At 52.6% G+C, this 20685-nt stretch overlaps 1 protein-coding gene across 1 annotated transcript in view; it reads right to left on the reverse strand.

The window, feature by feature from the left end:
• Positions 1 to 19085, reverse strand: part of ERICH6 (glutamate rich 6) — a 114481-nt gene extending 95396 nt beyond the window's left edge. The window contains exon 1 of the mRNA XM_044291621.1: positions 19032 to 19085. Coding sequence (XP_044147556.1) covers positions 19032 to 19053 — 22 coding nt within the window. The 5' untranslated portion in view covers positions 19054 to 19085. The remainder of the gene's footprint in view (positions 1 to 19031) is intronic.
• Positions 19086 to 20685: the final 1600 nt, after the last annotated feature.

Consider the following 20685-nt stretch of genomic DNA (forward strand, 5'->3'; position numbering starts at 1 on the left):
CCCAGCACTGCTATATCTCTATATGACAGCTGTCCCAGCACACTCAGCTCTGCTATATCTCTATATATGACAGCTGCCCCAGCAAACCCAGCTCTGCTACATCTATACACAGAGTTGGGTTTGCTGGGGCAGCTGTCATATATATATATATAGAGATATAGCAGAGCTCAGTGTGCTGGGACAGCTGTCATATAGAGATATAGCAGTGCTGGGTGTGTTAAGGCAGCTGTCATGTGTATAGATGTACAGTTAGCTAGCTATAACAGTAGAAGTCTCTTATTTCAGTCAGCAGAAAGGCCTTATGGTCTTGTGGTTAGCTGCTTTGCCTCTGATACAGAAGGTCGTGGGTTCGAATCCCAGCAGAAACTTTTCTGAAATACAAGCACTGACTCCATATATGGACATACAGGGCGGGACACAGGAAGAGGCTGCATCACATCGCTGACATGGAGGTAAGTAGTGTTTATTTTTATTTTTTAATACCCGACTGTTACTGCCATGGGGGGACTGGGAGGCACTTGTTACTGGGGGGAGTGGGAGGCACTTGTTACTGGGGGGAGGGGTTGGCACCTGATACTGGCACATGGGGGGAGAGAGGCACTTGATACTGGAACTTTTTTTTGGGGGGGGGGGGGGAAGATGGCACTATGATACTGGGACATGATGGGGAGGAGAGAGGCACTTGATACTGGCACGTGGGAGGTGGGTTTGGCACTTGATACTGGCACATGGGGGGGAGAGAGGCACTTGATACTGGCACTTTTTTTTTGGGGGGGGAAGATGGCACTATGATACTGGTACATGGGGGGGAAGAGAGAGGCACTTGATACTGGCATGTGGGGGGGTTGGCACTTGATACTGGGACATGGGTGGGTTTTGCACTATGATACTGTAACTGGCACATGGGGGGGGAGGAGAGAGGCACTTGATACTGGCATGTGGGGGGGGGTTGGCACTTGCTACTGGCACGTGGGGGGGAGGCACTTGATACTGGCACATGATGAGGGGGCATCTATGGGGACACTTACTGGCACATTATTGGGGGGCATTATGGGGGACACTAGGCCGGCAGCCTATCAGAGGCCGGACACTGAGGGGCATCTACTGGGGTACTATATATGGGGCATTTTATACTGGTACATTATGGGGGGCACTAGCAGGAAGGGGGGATAGGAGCACTATGGGGGAATTTACTGGGGGCACTATATAGGGGTATTTTATACTGGCACATTATGGGGGCACTATGGGGACATTAGCTCAACTGGGGGCATAACAAGGGGGTATTTTTTGCACTGTCACATTATAAGGAGAATTATTACTACTGGGGGGGGGGGGGGGGCATTATGGTGGGCTTTATTACTCCCACATGGTATGACCCCCTAGTAGCAGCACCAGCCTCTCCCTGCTCTGCTATACCTCTGCCCCTTCTCCAAATCCTTATTATGAAATCTTTCTCATTAGGTTGAAACAGAACATCAGCTCTGCCGAGCCCCCGGCCAATGTGGTGAAGTGGCGTCCGAGATCCCCAAGGGCCAAGCCAATTAACTGTAAGTGTTCATGTGAAATATGTTTATGTTATACACATATAGCCTACACTGTGCCACACAATATACAGTATACCGCTACACTGTGCCACACAATGTACAGTACACCTCTACACTGTGCCACACAATATACAGTATACCGCTACACTGTGCCCCACAATATACAGTATACCGCTACACTGTGCCCCACAATATACAGTATACCGCTACACTGTGCCCCACAATATACAGTATACCGCTACCCTGTGCCCCACAAAGTACAGTATACCACTACACTGTGCCAAAGGAGTGGGGTTTACACAGGAGGAGGGAGGTGCGAAGCGCACTGGAGGGGCCCTTACAAATATTTGCTATGGGGCCCAGTCACTTATAGTTACGCCCCTGTATGTTAGGCTATTTTCACACTTGCGTTCAGAGCGGATCCGTCTGGTGTCTGCACAGACGGATCCGCTCCTATAATGCAGACCGGATCCGTCTGCGTTATAGTTTAGAAAAAATTCTAAGTGTGAAAGTTGCTCAGACGGATCCGTCCAGACTTTACATTGAAAGTCAATGGGGGACGGATCAGTTTGAAATTGAGCCATATTGTGTCAACTTCAAACGGATCCATCCCCATTGACTTACATTGTAAGTCTGGACGGATCCGTTTGCCTCAGAATGCATTAGGGCTGGACGGATGCGTTCGGGGCCGCTTGTGAGAGCCTTCAAACAGAACTCACAAGCGGAGCCCCGAACGCTAGTGTGAAAGTAGCCTTACTATGTTATGTTACTATCAAAACATATGCTAGTACTAGTGTTGATCGAGCACCAAAGTGTGCTCGGGTTGAACACCTCGGGATGCTCGGGTGCTCTACCGAGCACCCAAGCACAATGGAACAGGGCTCCAGATGGCGACCAAAATGGTTGCAAATGCGACCTAGAATTGCTAAATGGTGACAAGACTTTAGTCTTGTCGCCATTTGCGCCTAGACCTCTGCCGCTTTCACATTACTGACATGGGACGTGCTGCTGTTAGCGCGTGTCATTGTCTCAACAACACAGGGAAGAAGGAGGCAGTCCCTCCCCCCTGCACTGCTTTTGCCACCAATGGGCTGATAGCAGGGAGGAGGAGGGGAGGGCTATGGCCACTGCGCCACCAATGAATATCGTTTATGCTTAATACAAACGCAGGCTGCGGGTGCCGGACATATCCCATACCCGGCACCCAGCCTCTATAGCTGCGCGCTGCGATCCGCCGGTATTAACCCCTCAGGTGCGGCATCTGAGGGGTTAATAGCGGCGGATCGCAGCGCAGTCATAGAGGCTGGGTGCCGGGTATGGGATATGTCCGGCACCCGCAGCCTGCGTTTGTATTAAAGAAGACCTTTCATTACAATAAAAAATCTAAACTAAGTATGGTGACATGGAGAGCGGCACCCAGGGATCTCCCTGCACTTACTATTATCCCTGGGCGCCGCACGGTTCTCCCGGTATAGGCTCCGGTATCTTCAGATTTTCAGCTCAACTGGGAGGAGCCTGCTCTTGTTCTCCTGGGCATATTCTTCTCCCAGACGTTCCATAAAATGTGGAGAACCCAAGCATTAAACCAGGCACCCCCTGCTCTGAAGAGGGGAGGGTGTCTGGTTCATAGGAAAAGGTCAGAAATTGATGGAAACACCACCAAAATAGTTCGGGAACAGCATGAGGAGGATGTCTGGATGCATCTTGAACTCCCAGGTAGCTGCTGGGAAAGATATTGTGCGAGTTGTACGCCACTTTTACAAACTGACCCTAGGGGTGGGCGATATGGCCTAAAATCTATATTGCGATATAATTTTAAGCATGTGCGATATATATCGCGATATATTGTTTTCTATATTTGGGGGGGGCGTGTTTAAACTTTTTTTTTTTTACTTTTTATTTAATAACTATTAGCCTCCTTAAGGGCTAGAACCCTTGTCATATTCACCCTAATAGAGCTCTATTAGGGTGAATAGGACTTTATACTCTACCTGCTGCCCTGTGCTTTGTGCACACAACAGCAGGGAGCTGAGTCCCCTCCCCTAAACAGTGCCATCCACAGATCCCCCCCTCCCATAAACGGTGCCATCCACAGATCCCCTCCTCCCCTAAACGGTGCCATCCACAGATCCCCCCCTCCCCTAAACGGTGCCATCCACAGACCCCCCCTCCCCTAAACGGTGCCATCCACAGATCCCCCCCTCCCCTAAACAGTGCCATCCACAGATCCCCCCCTCCCCTAAACGGTGCCATCCACAGATCCCCCCCCCTCCCCTAAACGGTGCCATCCACAGATCCCCCCTCCCCTAAACGGTGCCATCCACAGATCCCCCCCTCCCCTAAACGGTGCCATCCACAGACCCCCCCCTCCCCTAAACGGTGCCATCCACAGACCCCCCCCTCCTCTAAACGGTGCCATCCACAGATCCCCCCCTCCCCTAAACGGTGCCATCCACAGATCCCCCCCTCCCCCAAACGGTGCCATCCACAGATCCCCCTCCTCTCCTAAACGGTGCCATCCACAGATCCCCCCCCTCCCCTAAACGGTGCTATCCACAGACCCCCCCTCCCCTAAACGGTGCCATGAACAGACACCCCCCCCCCCCCCCCCGACGCTCACAGGAATACATTTATAAACTAATCAGTAACTTTAACTTTATTTGTTGGTGATCTCTTTACTGTATACCTTACTATGTCTTAGCTCCGGTAACAGCAGGCAGTGTGGGCGGCGCTCACTCACTGACGTCACGCGCCTGCGCCGCCTAGTGAGTGAGCGCCGCCCGCTCGCACTGCCTGCTGTTACCGGAGCTAAGACATAGTAAGGTATACAGTAAAGAGATCACCAACAAATAAAGTTAAAGTTACTAAGTGAAAGGGCTGCCAAACATTACAAGGGACAGGCACTCAAATACATCCTTTATTACACATAAAGAAGGGCATAATAGACCCTTGAAAAATTATGATTGATGGCCTGTTGGTGACCCTCAAAAACATTAGAAGCAAGGGCCTGCTGGTGACCGTCTAAAACATTACGGGCGAGGGCCTGCTGCTGAGCTCACCATCTAAAACATTAAGGCTGAGGGTCTGCTGCAGAGCTGACTCTCTAAAACAGACAAAACGCTGGCGGCAGGGCAGGCCAGCAATTCCAAGGCGAAGAGTGTCAGTTCGTGCCACGTGTCCAGCTTGGACACCCAGTAGTTGTAAGGCACAGAGGGATCATTGAGGACGCTGACACGGTCTGCTACATACTCCTTCACCATCTTCCAAAACTTTTCTCTCCTTGTGACATTAGGCCGCGCATCAGGGTGAGGGTGCTGGTGGGGTGTCATGAAACTGTCTTAGGCCTTGGAGAGTGTTGCCCTGCCTCTGTTGGAACTGATGTGTGTTCCCCTTGTCTCCCCTCCTCGGTTGCCCAAGGAACTACGTTCTCTGCCGGTTGCGTTGTCCGCTGGAAATTTTTGGAGCAATTTTTCCACAAAGACCTTCTGGTATTGAACCATTTTGCTCGACCTCTCCACCACAAGAATGAGAGATGAGAAGTTCTCTTTGTAGCGGGGGTCGAGAAGGGTGAACAACCATTAATCGGTGTTGTCCAAAATGCGTGGGTCACGGGAAAGGCAGCCTAACATAATGTCAGCCATGTGTGCCAGAGTCCCAACAGGCAAGACTTCGTTGTCCTCATCAGGAGGATCACTCTCAATCTCCTCATCCTCTTCTGCCCATCCACGCTGAACAGATGGAATTAAACTATCATGGTACTACCCTCTGTAGAGGAGGCGACCGTCTCCTGCTCCTCCTCATCATCATTATACAATTTGCGCTGAAAAGATGAACTGAGGGTGGTCTGGCTATCACCCAGTGTAATGTCTTCCCCCATTTCCACCTTTTACACATGCAAAGCGTCGGCCTTAATTGTGAGCAGCAAGCGTTTGAGTAGACATAGAAGTGCGATGGTGACGCTGATAATAGCGTTATCGCCGCTCACCATCTGTGTTGATTTCTCAAAGTTTCTTAAAACCACTTGTGAATAGCGGAAGCTGACTGGAAAGGCGACAACCATGTTGCAGCTGGTATTCCACTACTGCCCTCTCCTGCTCACAAAGTCTGGCCAACATGTGGACCGTCAAGTTTCAGCGCGTGCTCACGTCGCACAACAGTCGGTGAGCTAGCAATTGTAAGCGCTGCTGCAGCGTTGACAGACCGGCGGAAGCTGTTGATGACTTGTGGAAATGTGCACACACGCGGAGCACCTTCACCAGTAGCTCAGGCAAATTGGGGTAGATTTTTTGAAACTGCTGAACCACTAAGTTGAAGATGTGGGTTGGGCATGGGATGTGTTAGAGCTTCCTGAGCTCCAAAGCCGCCACCAAGTTACGGCCATTATCAGACACAACCATGCCTGGTTCTAGGTTGAATGGCGAGAGCCACAGCAAAGTCTGGTCTCTTATCCCTTGCCACAGCTCTGCGTTGGTGTGCTGTTTGTCACCTAAGCAGATCAGCTTAAGAACGGCCTGTTGATGCTTCCCCACTGCAGTGCTACACTGCTTCCAGCTACCGACTGATAGCTGACTGGTACTGCAAGAGGATAATTCTGAGGTGGAAGTGGAGGAGGAGGCAGAGGAGGAGAAGTGGGGGTTGGAGCCACTAACGTAGGTGGTGGGAAAACCCTGATGAAACTAGGGCCCGCAATCCTTGGCGTCGGTAGCACCTGTGCCATCCCAGTTTACGACTCGCTTCCAGTCTCCACAACGTTCACCCAGTGTGCCTTCAGGGAAATGTAGCGTCCCTGGCCACAAGCACTTGTCCATGTGTCAGTGGTTAAGTGGACCTTTCCAGTAACTATGTTGGTCAGGGCACGGGTGATGTTACGGGACACATGCTGGTGTAAAGCGGGCACAGAACACCGTGAAAAATAGTGGCGGCTGGGGACTGCGTAACGAGAGACGGCCGCCGACATCAGGCTGCAGAAGGCCTCAGTGTCCACAAGCCTAAATGGCAAGGGCCAGTAATTTGGAAAGTTGAGCATTTAGTGCTATGGCCTGTGGGTGGGTGGCTGGGTATTTGCGCTTGCATTCAAATACATGGGGTAAGGACATTTGTGCGCTGAGCTGGGACACGGAAGTGGATGTGGTCGCTGATGGTGCTTGCGAAGGTCCAGATGCAGGGCGGGAGGCATCCAGGCCAGCGCCTTCGACAGGGGATTGACCAGCATGTGACACAGAGGAAGAGGAGGCAGTGGTGTGACCCGCAGACATAGATTGTGGATCCAGGCGTTCGACCCACCTATTATGGTGCTTTGATGCCATGTGGAGGATCATGATGGTTGTGGTGAGGTTGCGAGTGTTTACGCCCCTGCTCATTTTTGTATAGCACAGGTTGCAAATTACAATTCTTTTGTCATCCTCACTTTCCTGAAAAAAGCACCAGACTGCGGAACACATACCCCTTGGCAAGGGAGATTTCCGCAAGGGTGTGTCCCTAGGAACAGTTGCGGGCCTGTTTGGTATGGCCCGCCTTCTCCCGTTTGCCACCCCACTGCCTCTCCCAGCCTGTTGCGGTACTGCGGATCCCTCCCCCTCTTTACTGCTGTCCTCGCTCGGCTTGCCACTTTCCCAAGTTGGGTCAGTGACTTCATCGTCCACCATCTCCTCTTCCACTTCCTCACTCTGCTCATCTTCCTGACTTGTTGACCTAACAACCTCAGTTATTGACAACTGTGTCTCATACTCATCATCAACCTCTTGAGACACTAATTGCTGTTGACTTTTTGGCAACTGTGTCTCATCATCATCATCCACCTCGTGGAACACTAATTGCCGTTCCCCACCGTAATCTTCTTGTGACTGTGGATGCTCAAGAGTTTTGGAATCAGGGCACAAGATCTCCTCATGTCCCTTTAGCAGGCTTGTCGAGAGGCCCAAATGAAGCAATGGCGCTGAAAAGAGCTTATCGGAATATCCGAGTGTGGGATCACTTGTTTGGCAAGACTCTCCATGGTGGGAGGAATGAAAATCAGGGTGAGGATTGTGTTGACCAGACTCTTGGCTACTGAGACTGGACTTGTTTGAAGACACGGTGGTGCTTAACTGACTGGAAGCATTATCTGCTGCAATCCAAATGACCACCTGGTCGCACTGATCTGACTTCAACAGTGGTGTCCTGCGCCACCCTGCAAACTGGGACATGAAGCTAGGTATCGTGGATGATTGTTTTTCTTGTGCTCTGGCAGCAGGCACAGTTTCAACGAGCCCAGGGGCATGGCCTCTGCATGCACCATCAGCATCACGGCCACTTACCTGTCCCTTACGGCTCACCTTCTGCATATTAAATGTTAGATATGCTTGAAAGTATGTCACACATACAGTAGCGTAGGATTTGTAAGTGCATGCGCCAAAAAATGAAAAAAGGTATTTGGGATGTGGAAACGTCACACAGGAGATATAGCGCAGGTAACGTCGCTGATGTCAGCAGCGGCTAATAAAAAATTACAGGGAATGTCACAGGTATTTGGGATGTGGAAACGTTACACAGGAGAAATACCGCAGATAATGTTGCTGATGTCAGCAGCGGACACCGTCTACTGAAAAAGTACACTGGATGTCACAAATATTTTTTGGATGTGCACATGTTACATAGGAGATATAGCGCAGATAATGTCGCTGTCTGCAGCGGCCTAACTATTGTACGCTATTTAGCGCAGGATGCGCTAAAAATAAATATTGCTGCCACACACAATAGTCCTTAAAAGGACATTTGGGTCTCTGACAAGTTTTTCAACTTCCCCCAAAAAAATTTCTCTCTCTACACCAGGGGTGGCCAACCCACGGCTCGCATATGGGCGGTCGTCTAAGCATGCGCGGTCGTCTAAGCATGCTCATCTGAGCATAAGGCGGTCATTTGAGCATGGGCAGTCATCTGAGCATAGGGCGGTCATCTGAGCATGGGCAGTCATCTGAGCATAAGGCGGTCATTTGAGCATGGGGCGATCATTTGAGCATGGGGCGGTCATTTGAGCATGGGGCCGTCATCTGAGCATAAGCTGTCATCTGTGCATGGGGCAGTCATCTGATCATGAGGCGGTCATCTGAGCATGGGGCGGTCATCTGAGCATGGGGCGGTCATCTGAGCATGGGGCAGTCACCTGAGCATGGGCGGTCATCTGAGCATGGGGCGGTCATCTGAGCATGGCGCGGTCATCTGAGTATAGGGCGGTCATCTGAGCATGGGCGGTCATCTGAACATAAGGCGGTCATCTGAGCATAAGGCGGTCATCTGAGTATGGGCGATCATCTGAACATGGGGCGGTCATCTGAGTATAGGGCAGTAATCTGAGCATGGGCGGTCATCTGAGCATGGGCGGTCATCTGAGCATAAGGTGGTCATCTGAGTATAAGGCGGTCATCTGAGCATGGGCAGTCATCTAAGCATAAGACGGTCATCTGAACATGGGGCGGTCATCTGAGCATGGGCGGTCATCTGTGCATGGAGCGGTCATTTGAGCATGGTCGGTCATCTGAGCATGGGGCGGTCATCTGAACATGGGGCAGTCATCTGAGCGTGGGCAGTCATCTGAGCATAAGGCGGTCATCTGAGCATAGAGCGGTTATCTGAACATGGGCGGTCATCAGAGCATGGGGCGGTCATCAGAGCATGGGGCAGTCATCTGAGCGTGGGCAGTTATCTGAGCATAAGGCGGTCATCTGAGCATAGAGCGGTCATCTGAACATGGGGCGGTCATCTGAGCATGGGGCAGTCATCTGAGCGTGGGCAGTTATCTGAGCATAAGGCGGTCATCTGAGCATAGAGCGGTCATCTGAACATGGGGCGGTCATCTGAGCGTGGGCAGTCATCTGAGCGTGGGCAGTCATCTGAGCATAAGGCAGTCATCTGAGAATAGAGCGGTCATCTGAGCATGGGGCGGTCATCTGAGCATGGGGCTGTCATCTGATCATAAGGCGGTCATCTGAGCATGGGGCGGTCATCTGAGTATAGGGCAATCATCTGAGCAAGGGCGGTCATCTGAGTATAAGGCGGTCATCTAAGCATGGGCGGTCATCTGAGCATAAGGCGGTCATCTGAGCATGGGTCGGTCATCTGAGCCAGGGGGCGGTCATCTGAGTATAGGGCGGTCATCTGAGCATGGGCGGTCATCTGAACATAAGGCGGTCATCTAAGCATAAGGCAGTCATCTGAGTATGGGCGATCATCTGAACATGGGGCGGTCATCTGAGTATAGGGCAGTAATCTAAGCATGGGCGGTCATCTGAACATGGGCGGTCATCTGAGCATAAGGCGGTCATCTGAGCATGGGCAGTCATCTGAGCATAAGGTGGTCATCTGAGCATAAGGTGGTCATCTGAGCATAGAGCGGTTATCTGAACATGGGGCGGTCATCTGAGCATGGGGCACTCATCTGAGCGTGGGCAGTTATCTGAGCATAAGGCGGTCATCTGAGCATAGAGCGGTCATCTGAACATGGGGCGGTCATCTGAGCATGGGGCGGTCATCTGAGCATGGGGCGGTCATCTGAGTATGGGACGGTCATCTGAGCATGGGCGGTCATCTGAGCATGGGCGGTCATCTGAGCATGGGCGGTCATCTGAGCATGGGGCTGTCATCTGATCATAAGGCGGTCATCTCAGCATGGGGCGGTCATCTGAGTATAGGGCAATCATCTGAGCAAGGGCGGTCATCTGAGTATAAGGCGGTCATCTGAGCATGGGCGGTCATCTGAGCATAAGGCGGTCATCTGAGCATGGGTCAGTCATCTGAGCATGGGGCGGTCATGTGAGCATGGGGCAGTCACCTGAGCATGGGGCAGTCACCTGAGCATGGGGCGGTCATCTGAGCATGGGGCGGTCATCTGAGTATAGGGCGGTCATCTGAGCATGGGCGGTCATCTGAACATAAGGCGGTCATCTGAGCATAAGGCGGTCATCTAAGCATAAGGCGGTCATCTGAGTATGGGCGATCATCTGAACATGGGGCGGTCATCTGAGTATAGGGCAGTAATCTAAGCATGGGCGGTCATCTGAGCATGGGCGGTCATCTGAGCATAAGGCAGTCATCGGAGCATGGGCAGTCATCTGAGCATAAGGTGGTCATCTGAGCATAAGGCAGTCATCTGAGCATGGGGTGGTCATCAGAGCACGGGGCGAACATCTGAGCATGGGCGGTCATCTGAGCATGGGGCGGCCATCTGAGTATGGAACGGTCATCTGAGCATGGGCGGTCATCTGAGCATAAGGCGGTCATCTGAGCATGGGCGGTCATCTGAGCATAAGGCGGTCATCTGAGCATGGGGCTGTCATCTGATCATAAGGCGGTCATCTCAGCATGGGGCGGTCATCTGAGTATAGGGCAATCATCTGAGCAAGGGCGGTCATCTGAGTATAAGGCGGTCATCTGAGCATGGGCGGTCATCTGAGCATAAGGCAGTCATCTGAGCATGGGTCGGTCATCTGAGCATGGGGCGGTCATGTGAGCATGGGGCAGTCACCTGAGCATGGGGCGGTCATCTGAGCATGGGGCGGTCATCTGAGCATGGGCAGTCATCTAAACATAAGGCGGTCATCTGAGCATAGGGCGGTCATCTAAGCATAAGGCGGTCATCTGAGTATGGGCGATCATCTGAACATGGGGCGGTCATCTGAGTATAGGGCAGTAATCTAAGCATGGGCGGTCATCTGAGCATAAGGTGGTCATCTGAGCATAAGGCGGTCATCTGAGCATGGGGCGGTCATCAGAGCACGGGGCGAACATCTGAGCATGGGCAGTCATCTGTGCATGGAGCGGTCATCTGAGCATGGTCGGTCATCTGAGCATGGGGCGGTCATCTGAACATGGGGCAGTCATCTGAGCATGGGGCAGTCATCTGAGCGTGGGCAGTCATCTGAGCATAAGGCGGTCATCTGAGCATAGAGCGGTCATCTGAACATGGGGCGGTCATCTGAGCATGGGGCAGTCATCTGAGCGTGGGCAGTCATCTGAGCATAGAGTGGTCATCTGAGCATGGGGCGGTCATCTGAGCGTGGGCAGTCATCTGAGCATAGAGCGGTCATCTGAGCATGGGGTGGTCATCTGAGCATGGGGCGGTCACCTGAGTATGGGACGGTCATCTGAGCATGGGCGGTCATCTAAGCATAAGGCGGTCATCTGAGCATGGGCAGTCATCTGAGCATAAGGCGGTCATCTGAGCATAAGGCGGTCATCTGAGCATAGAGTGGTCATCTGAGCGTGGGCAGTCATCTGAGCATAGAGCGGTCACCTGAGTATGGGACGGTCATCTGAGCATGGGCGGTCATCTAAGCATAAGGCGGTCATCTGAGCATGGGCAGTCATCTGAGCATAAGGCGGTCATCTGAGCATAAGGCGGTCATCTGAGCATAGAGTGGTCATCTGAGCGTGGGCAGTCATCTGAGCATAAGGCGGTCATCTAAGCATAAGGCGGTCATCTGAGTATGGGCGATCATCTGAACATGGGGCGGTCATCTGAGTATAGGGCAGTAATCTAAGCATGGGCGGTCATCTGAGCATGGGCGGTCATCTGAGCATAAGGCAGTCATCGGAGCATGGGCAGTCATCTGAGCATAAGGTGGTCATCTGAGCATAAGGCAGTCATCTGAGCATGGGGTGGTCATCAGAGCACGGGGCGAACATCTGAGCATGGGCGGTCATCTGAGCATGGGGCGGCCATCTGAGTATGGAACGGTCATCTGAGCATGGGCGGTCATCTGAGCATAAGGCGGTCATCTGAGCATGGGCGGTCATCTGAGCATAAGGCGGTCATCTGAGCATGGGGCTGTCATCTGATCATAAGGCGGTCATCTCAGCATGGGGCGGTCATCTGAGTATAGGGCAATCATCTGAGCAAGGGCGGTCATCTGAGTATAAGGCGGTCATCTGAGCATGGGCGGTCATCTGAGCATAAGGCAGTCATCTGAGCATGGGTCGGTCATCTGAGCATGGGGCGGTCATGTGAGCATGGGGCAGTCACCTGAGCATGGGGCGGTCATCTGAGCATGGGGCGGTCATCTGAGCATGGGCAGTCATCTAAACATAAGGCGGTCATCTGAGCATAGGGCGGTCATCTAAGCATAAGGCGGTCATCTGAGTATGGGCGATCATCTGAACATGGGGCGGTCATCTGAGTATAGGGCAGTAATCTAAGCATGGGCGGTCATCTGAGCATAAGGTGGTCATCTGAGCATAAGGCGGTCATCTGAGCATGGGGCGGTCATCAGAGCACGGGGCGAACATCTGAGCATGGGCAGTCATCTGTGCATGGAGCGGTCATCTGAGCATGGTCGGTCATCTGAGCATGGGGCGGTCATCTGAACATGGGGCAGTAATCTGAGCATGGGGCAGTCATCTGAGCGTGGGCAGTCATCTGAGCATAAGGCGGTCATCTGAGCATAGAGCGGTCATCTGAACATGGGGCGGTCATCTGAGCATGGGGCAGTCATCTGAGCGTGGGCAGTCATCTGAGCATAGAGTGGTCATCTGAGCATGGGGCGGTCATCTGAGCGTGGGCAGTCATCTGAGCATAGAGCGGTCATCTGAGCATGGGGTGGTCATCTGAGCATGGGGCGGTCACCTGAGTATGGGACGGTCATCTGAGCATGGGCGGTCATCTAAGCATAAGGCGGTCATCTGAGCATGGGCAGTCATCTGAGCATAAGGCGGTCATCTGAGCATAAGGCGGTCATCTGAGCATAGAGTGGTCATCTGAGCGTGGGCAGTCATCTGAGCATAGAGCGGTCATCTGAGCATAGGGTGGTCATCTGAGCATGGGGCGGTTATCTGAGTATGGGCGGTCATCTGAGCATGGACGGTCATCTGAGCATAAGGCGGTCATCTGAGCATGGGCGGTCATCTGAGCATGGGGCCGTCATCTGAGCATGGGCTGTCATCTGTGCATGGGGCAGTCATCTGAGCATGGGGCGGTCATCTGAGCATGGGGTGGTCATCTGAGCATGGGGCGGTCACCTGAGCATGGGCGGTCATCTGAGCATGGGGCTGTCATCTGAGCATGGGGCAGTCATCTGAGTATAGGGCGGTCATCTGAGCATGGGCGGTCATCTGAACATAAGGCGGTCATCTGAGCATAAGGCGGTCATCTGAGTATGGGCGATCATCTGAACATGGGGCGGTCATCTGAGTATAGGGCAGTAATCTGAGCATTAGCGGTCATCTGACCATGGGCGGTCATCTGAGCATAAGGCGGTCATCTGAGTATAAGGCGGTCATCTGAGCATAGGCAGTCATCTGAGCATAAGGCGGTCATCTGAACATGTGGCGGTCATCTGAGCATGTGCGGTCATCTGTGCATGGAGCGGTCATCTGAGCATGGTCGGTCATCTAAGCATGGGGCGGTCATCTGAGTGTGGGCAGTCATCTGAGCATAGAGCGGTCATCTGAGCATGGGGTGGTCATCTGAGCACGGGGCGAACATCTGAGCATGGGCAGTCATCTGTGCATGGAGCGGTCATCTGAGCATGGTCGGTCATCTGAGCATGGGGCGGTCATCTGAACATGGGGCAGTCATCTGAGCATGGGGCAGTCATCTGAGCATAAGGCGGTCATCTGAGCATGGGGCGGTCATCAGAGCACGGGGCGAACATCTGAGCATGGGCAGTCATCTGTGCATGGAGCGGTCATCTGAGCATGGTCGGTCATCTGAGCATGGGGCGGTCATCTGAACATGGGGCAGTCATCTGAGCATGGGGCAGTCATCTGAGCGTGGGCAGTCATCTGAGCATAAGGCGGTCATCTGAGCATAGAGCGGTCATCTGAACATGGGGCGGTCATCTGAGCATGGGGCAGTCATCTGAGCGTGGGCAGTCATCTGAGCATAGAGTGGTCATCTGAGCATGGGGCGGTCATCTGAGCGTGGGCAGTCATCTGAGCATAGAGCGGTCATCTGAGCATGGGGTGGTCATCTGAGCATGGGGCGGTCACCTGAGTATGGGACGGTCATCTGAGCATGGGCGGTCATCTGAGCATAAGGCGGTCATCTGAGCATGGGCAGTCATCTGAGCATAAGGCGGTCATCTGAGCATAAGGCGGTCATCTGAGCATAGAGTGGTCATCTGAGCGTGGGCAGTCATCTGAGCATAGAGCGGTCATCTGAGCATAGGGTGGTCATCTGAGCATGGGGCGGTTATCTGAGTATGGGCGGTCATCTGAGCATGGACGGTCATCTGAGCATAAGGCGGTCATCTGAGCATGGGCGGTCATCTGAGCATGGGGCCGTCATCTGAGCATGGGCTGTCATCTGTGCATGGGGCAGTCATCTGAGCATGGGGCGGTCATCTGAGCATGGGGTGGTCATCTGAGCATGGGGCGGTCACCTGAGCATGGGCGGTCATCTGAGCATGGGGCTGTCATCTGAGCATGGGGCAGTCATCTGAGTATAGGGCGGTCATCTGAGCATGGGCGGTCATCTGAACATAAGGCGGTCATCTGAGCATAAGGCGGTCATCTGAGTATGGGCGATCATCTGAACATGGGGCGGTCATCTGAGTATAGGGCAGTAATCTGAGCATTAGCGGTCATCTGACCATGGGCGGTCATCTGAGCATAAGGCGGTCATCTGAGTATAAGGCGGTCATCTGAGCATAGGCAGTCATCTGAGCATAAGGCGGTCATCTGAACATGTGGCGGTCATCTGAGCATGTGCGGTCATCTGTGCATGGAGCGGTCATCTGAGCATGGTCGGTCATCTAAGCATGGGGCGGTCATCTGAGTGTGGGCAGTCATCTGAGCATAGAGCGGTCATCTGAGCATGGGGTGGTCATCTGAGCATGGGGCGGTCACCTGAGTATGGGACGGTCATCTGAGCATGGGCGGTCATCTGAGCATAAGGCGGTCATCTGAGCATGGGCAGTCATCTGAGCATACGGCGGTCATCTGAGCATAAGGCGGTCATCTGAGCATAGAGTGGTCATCTGAGCATGGGGCGGTCATCTGAGCGTGGGCAGTCATCTGAGCATAGAGCGGTCATCTGAGCATGGGGTGGTCATCTGAGCATGGGGCGGTTATCTGAGCATGGGTGGTCATCTGAGCATGGGCGATCATCTGAGCATAAGGCGGTCATCTGAGCATGGGCGGTCATCTGAGCATGGGGCCATCATCTGAGCATGGGGCGGTCATCTGAGCATGGGCTGTCATCTGTGCATGGGGCAGTCATCTGAGCATGGGGCGGTCATCTGAGCATGGGGCGGTCATCTGAGCATGGGGCAGTCACCTGAGCATGGGCGGTCATCTGAGCATGGGGCTGTCATCTGAGCATTGGGCAGTCATCTGAGTATAGGGCGGTCATCTGAGCATGGGCGGTCATCTGAGCATAAGGCGGTCATCTGTGTATGGGCGATCATCTGAACATGGGGCGGTCATCTGAGTATAGGGCAGTAATCTGAGCATGGGCGGTCATCTGACCATGGGCGGTCATCTGAGCATAAGGCGGTCATCTGACCATGGGCGGTCATCTGAGCATAAGGCGGTCATCTGAGCATGGGGCCGTCATCTGAGCATGGGCTGTCATCTGTGCATGGGGCAGTCATCTGAGCATGGGGCGGTCATCTGAGCATGGGGCGGTCATCTGAGCATGGGGCAGTCACCTGAGCATGGGCGGTCATCTGAGCATGGGGCTGTCATCTGAGCATGGGGCAGTCATCTGAGTATAGGGCGGTCATCTGAGCATGGGCGGTCATCTGAACATAAGGCGGTCATCTGAGCATAAGGCGGTCATCTGAGTATGGGCGATCATCTGAACATGGGGCGGTCATCTGAGTATAGGGCAGTAATCTGAGCATGGGCGGTCATCTGACCATGGGCGGTCATCTGAGCATAAGGCGGTCATCTGAGTATAAGGCGGTCATCTGAGCATAGGCAGTCATCTGAGCATAAGGCGGTCATCTGAACATGTGGCGGTCATCTGAGCATAAGGCGGTCATCTGTGCATGGAGCGGTCATCTGAGCATGGTCGGTCATCTAAGCTAAGCATGGGGCGGTCATCTGAGTGTGGGCAGTCATCTGAGCATAGAGCGGTCATCTGAGCATGGGGTGGTCATCTGAGCATGGGGCGGTCATCTGAGTATGGGACGGTCATCTGAGCACGGGGCGGTCATCTGAGCATGGGGCGGTCATCTGAGCATGGGGCTGTCATCTGAGCATGGGGCTGTCATCTGAGCATGGGGCGGTCATCTGAGTATAGGGCGGTCATCGGTCATCTGAGCATGGGCGGTCATCTGAACATAAGGCGGTCATCTGAGCATAAGGCGGTCATCTGAGTATGGGCGATCATCTGAACATGGGGCGGTCATCTGAGTATAGGGCAGAAATCTGAGCTTGGTCGGTCATCTGAGCATGGGCGGTCATCTGGGCATAAGGCGGTCATCTGAGTATAAGGCGGTCATCTGAGCATGGGCAGTCATCTGAGCATAAGGCGGTCATCTGAACATGGGGCGGTCATCTGTGCATGGAGCGGTCATCTGAACATGGGGCGGTCATCTGTGCATGGAGCGGTCATTTGAGCATGGTCGGTCATCTGAGCATGGGGCGGTCATCTGAACATGGGGCAGTCATCTGAGCATGGGGCAGACATCTGAGTGTGGGCAGTCATCTGAGCATAAGGCGGTCATCTGAGCATAGAGCGGTCATCTGAACATGGGGCGGTCATCTGAGCATGGGGAAGTCATCTGAGTGTGGGCAGTCATCTGAGCATAAGGCGGTCATCTGAGCATAGAGCGGTCATCTGAACATGGGGCGGTCATCTGAGCATGGGGCAGTCATTTGAGCATAAGGCGGTCATCTGAGCATAAGGCGGTCATCTGAGCATAGAGTGGTCATCTGAGCATGGGGCGGTCATCTGAGCATGGGGCGGTCATCTGAGCGTGGGCAGTCATCTGAGCATAGAGCGGTCATCTGAGCATGTGGCGGTCATCTGAGTATGGGACGGTCATTTGGGCACGGAGCGGTCATCTGAGCATGGGCGGTCATCTGAGCATAAGGCGGTCATCTGAGCATGGGGCGGTCATCTGAGCGTGGGCAGTCATCTGAGCATAGAGCGGTCATCTGAGCATGGGGCGGTCATCTGAGTATGGGACGGTCATTTGAGCACGGGGCGGTCATCTGAGCATGGGCGGTCATCTGAGCATGAGTGGTCATCTGAGCATAAGGCGGTCAGCTGAGCATGGGGCGGTCATCTGAGCATGGGGCGGTCATCTGAGCATGGGGCGGTCATCTGAGCATGGGGCGGTCATCTGAGCATGAGGCTGTCATCTGATTATAAGGCGGTCATCTGAGCATGGGCGGTCATCTGAGTATAAGGCGGTCATCTGAGTATAGGGCAATCATCTGAGCAAGGGCGGTCATCTGAGTATAAGGCGGTTATCTGAGCATGGGCGGTCATCTGAGCATAAGGCGGTCATCTGAGCATGGGTCGGTCATCTGAGCATAAGGCGGTCATCTGAGCATAAGGCGGTCATCTGAGCATAAGGCGGTCATCTGAGAAATATTAAAACACATTGTGAAAAACAAAGATTGGCATAATCCTCACTAAAGCTGTCTACACTACAGGTAGGAAAGGTGGTTTAAATACACTTTTAAACGTTTGAAAACTCAATTGCAGTAATACTGTCGTGTGCAGGCATATTTGTGTAAAGGTATACCTCGTGGCATCTGGCAGTCATACATTTTTTTTTTTTTGTTGGCTCTTTGTGTCTGTAAGGTTGGCCACCCCTGCTCTACACTATCTTTCCCTTCTGCTCTCCCTGACTAACACTGAGCCGAACACGTCATTGGGTGCTATACAGCACCCGATGACGCGTTCCGGCCAGCCAATCACTGTAATGTCAGTAACCAACATGGCTACGGCATTACAGTGAGGGCAGTACTTACCTGCACAATTATTGACTGCATAGCAGCCAAGAAACATGCGGGGTGGAGACTCGAGCATTGTGCTCGAACACATGCGGTACTCGGCCGTATACCGCCATGTGCCGAGCATAGCGATGCTCAAGCCGAACTGGTGTTTGGCCTAGCATGCTCGATCAACACTAGCTAGTACATGAAAAGTAACAATAAAATGTAAAATAAAAATACTAGAATCTTCAAAATAAAGGTTTATAACAATGGCTTTCGTCTTATTTCTGTAGTGCGCCCCACTCCCTGAAGAAAAGGAAAAAAGAGCAAAAAAATAAAGAAATTTAAAAAAATAAACAAATAAGAGGAAAATAAAAACTGTACACATCTGCCCACTTCATATCTACCAGATATGTACAGTATACATGGGACATACTACAGGCATGAAGGTATTCACCCTGAATAGTGTCCCCGGGTGCCTTCAGAGCAGTCATCAGTGTCACCATGTTTAGGTGAAGTTCTGACAAGTTGGGATCTGAAGTATAAAGGGGCTGCAGGCGCCATCCTGACCAGGCTGTGTCTATACAGGCCAGATATGATGGCGGTGACACTAGAACTCACCCGGCTCCCGGGCCTCCTCCATTCTGTCCGTGCAGCGCGGTGTTGTCACCCCGTCTCCATGACAACCGTGCACAGCGCAGACTCCGCCCCCAGAGTCCGGACATCTGCAGCGCCGTGCACTGTCCTCGGTGCTTGTCTGGGCACCATACACCAGGACTCTGCCGGCCCAAACCACTACAAATCACAGCCGCCTTTATTGTAATGTGCCGGCAATACATGCCCTTATGATGTCACCAATGCTATGCCAAAGCCTGTGACGTCACCACCTTAAATGAGACATGCCAGTGTTCACCACATGCACTGCAGCTACATGGGCAGTGATGTCAGCCCCTCTTGTTTAATCTGGCTGGCACCCCTTGTGACATCACTATTAATCCTGGGCCTTTAGAACGTCACTGACAGTGTGCATTATCCCAATGCTGCCAATGTGACATCACCAGGCTTGTGTCTACCATTCCTATGACATCATTAACCCTGTAAGGTCCCACACCCTCCAGTCCATGACTCCAATAATCCTCTTGATGACATCATGCCTATAGGAACAATAAAGCCAAAGGTGCCACTTCTATGGCTTGGCCCACACCTGCTCCTGGTGTCACCACAGCTGAGGTTCATGGAGCCCAATTTCTAGAGTTGACACCACATGTGATGTCACCACACACCACTTCATCACCTGTGACGCATTGTAAAGGGGACACATCAAGCACTGTCCCTGACCGGCCACCATAATCAGTGATGTTGTGGCACAAAGCTGGCAGCATAATCACCCCCGCTGGCATTAGGATGTCCACTTTAGGATCAGGCAGTGGAATTAGAGGTGGGTAGGCTTGTGGGAGATAACATAAAAAACTACCAACCCTACTAATTTATCACCTATGGGTTTCCTAGTGGGTAACGACATTGCAGGGTTAATATGAGGGGGGAACAGCACTGCCTGGTGATGCCATCTTTAATCATGGCATCAAAGGTTGGTAGGCACATGGGTGGGTACCCTGTGGGTTACCAGTGCATGTGATGACATCATAATGAACTATATCAGTGATATTTCTGGAAAGAGTTGTCACCGGTGATTGTGCCACAGATGTAGAGTGAGGTGGCAATGTGGGCATTTTGCCGCTGAAGAGGAGGTAACGGGCACATCCGGTCAGGTCTGCAGAATAGCCTGCAGGCAGTCAGTCATGTGCTTGCTTGACGCATTTACCTGAAAGAGAATTTAGGTAAAGCCCTGGAGGGGAACCTGTCACCGGGATTTTGGGTATAGAGCTGAGGACATGGGTTGCTAGATCGCCGCTAGCACATCCACAATACCCAGTCCCCATAGCTCTGTGTGCTTTTATTGTGTAATAAATATGCAAATTAACCTGAGATGAGTCCTGTCACTAAGATGAGTCAGGGACAGGACTTATATCAGGTTTATTTGCATATGTATCAAATTGTTTTTTTTTACACAATAAAAGCACACAGAGCTATGGGGACTGGGTATTGTGGATGTGCTAGCGGGCATCTAGCAACCCATGACCTCAGCTCTATACCCAAAATCCTGGTGACAGGTTCCCTTTAAATGTGTTTTACCTGTAAAAACCATGCTGGCAATGACTGCATCACCAAACCGTGGCAGTAATGTCTCGCGGGACAACGTACCAATCGGTTTCTA

This window comes from Bufo gargarizans, chromosome 4 (assembly GCF_014858855.1).
Source record: "Bufo gargarizans isolate SCDJY-AF-19 chromosome 4, ASM1485885v1, whole genome shotgun sequence".
NCBI lineage: Eukaryota > Metazoa > Chordata > Amphibia > Anura > Bufonidae > Bufo > Bufo gargarizans.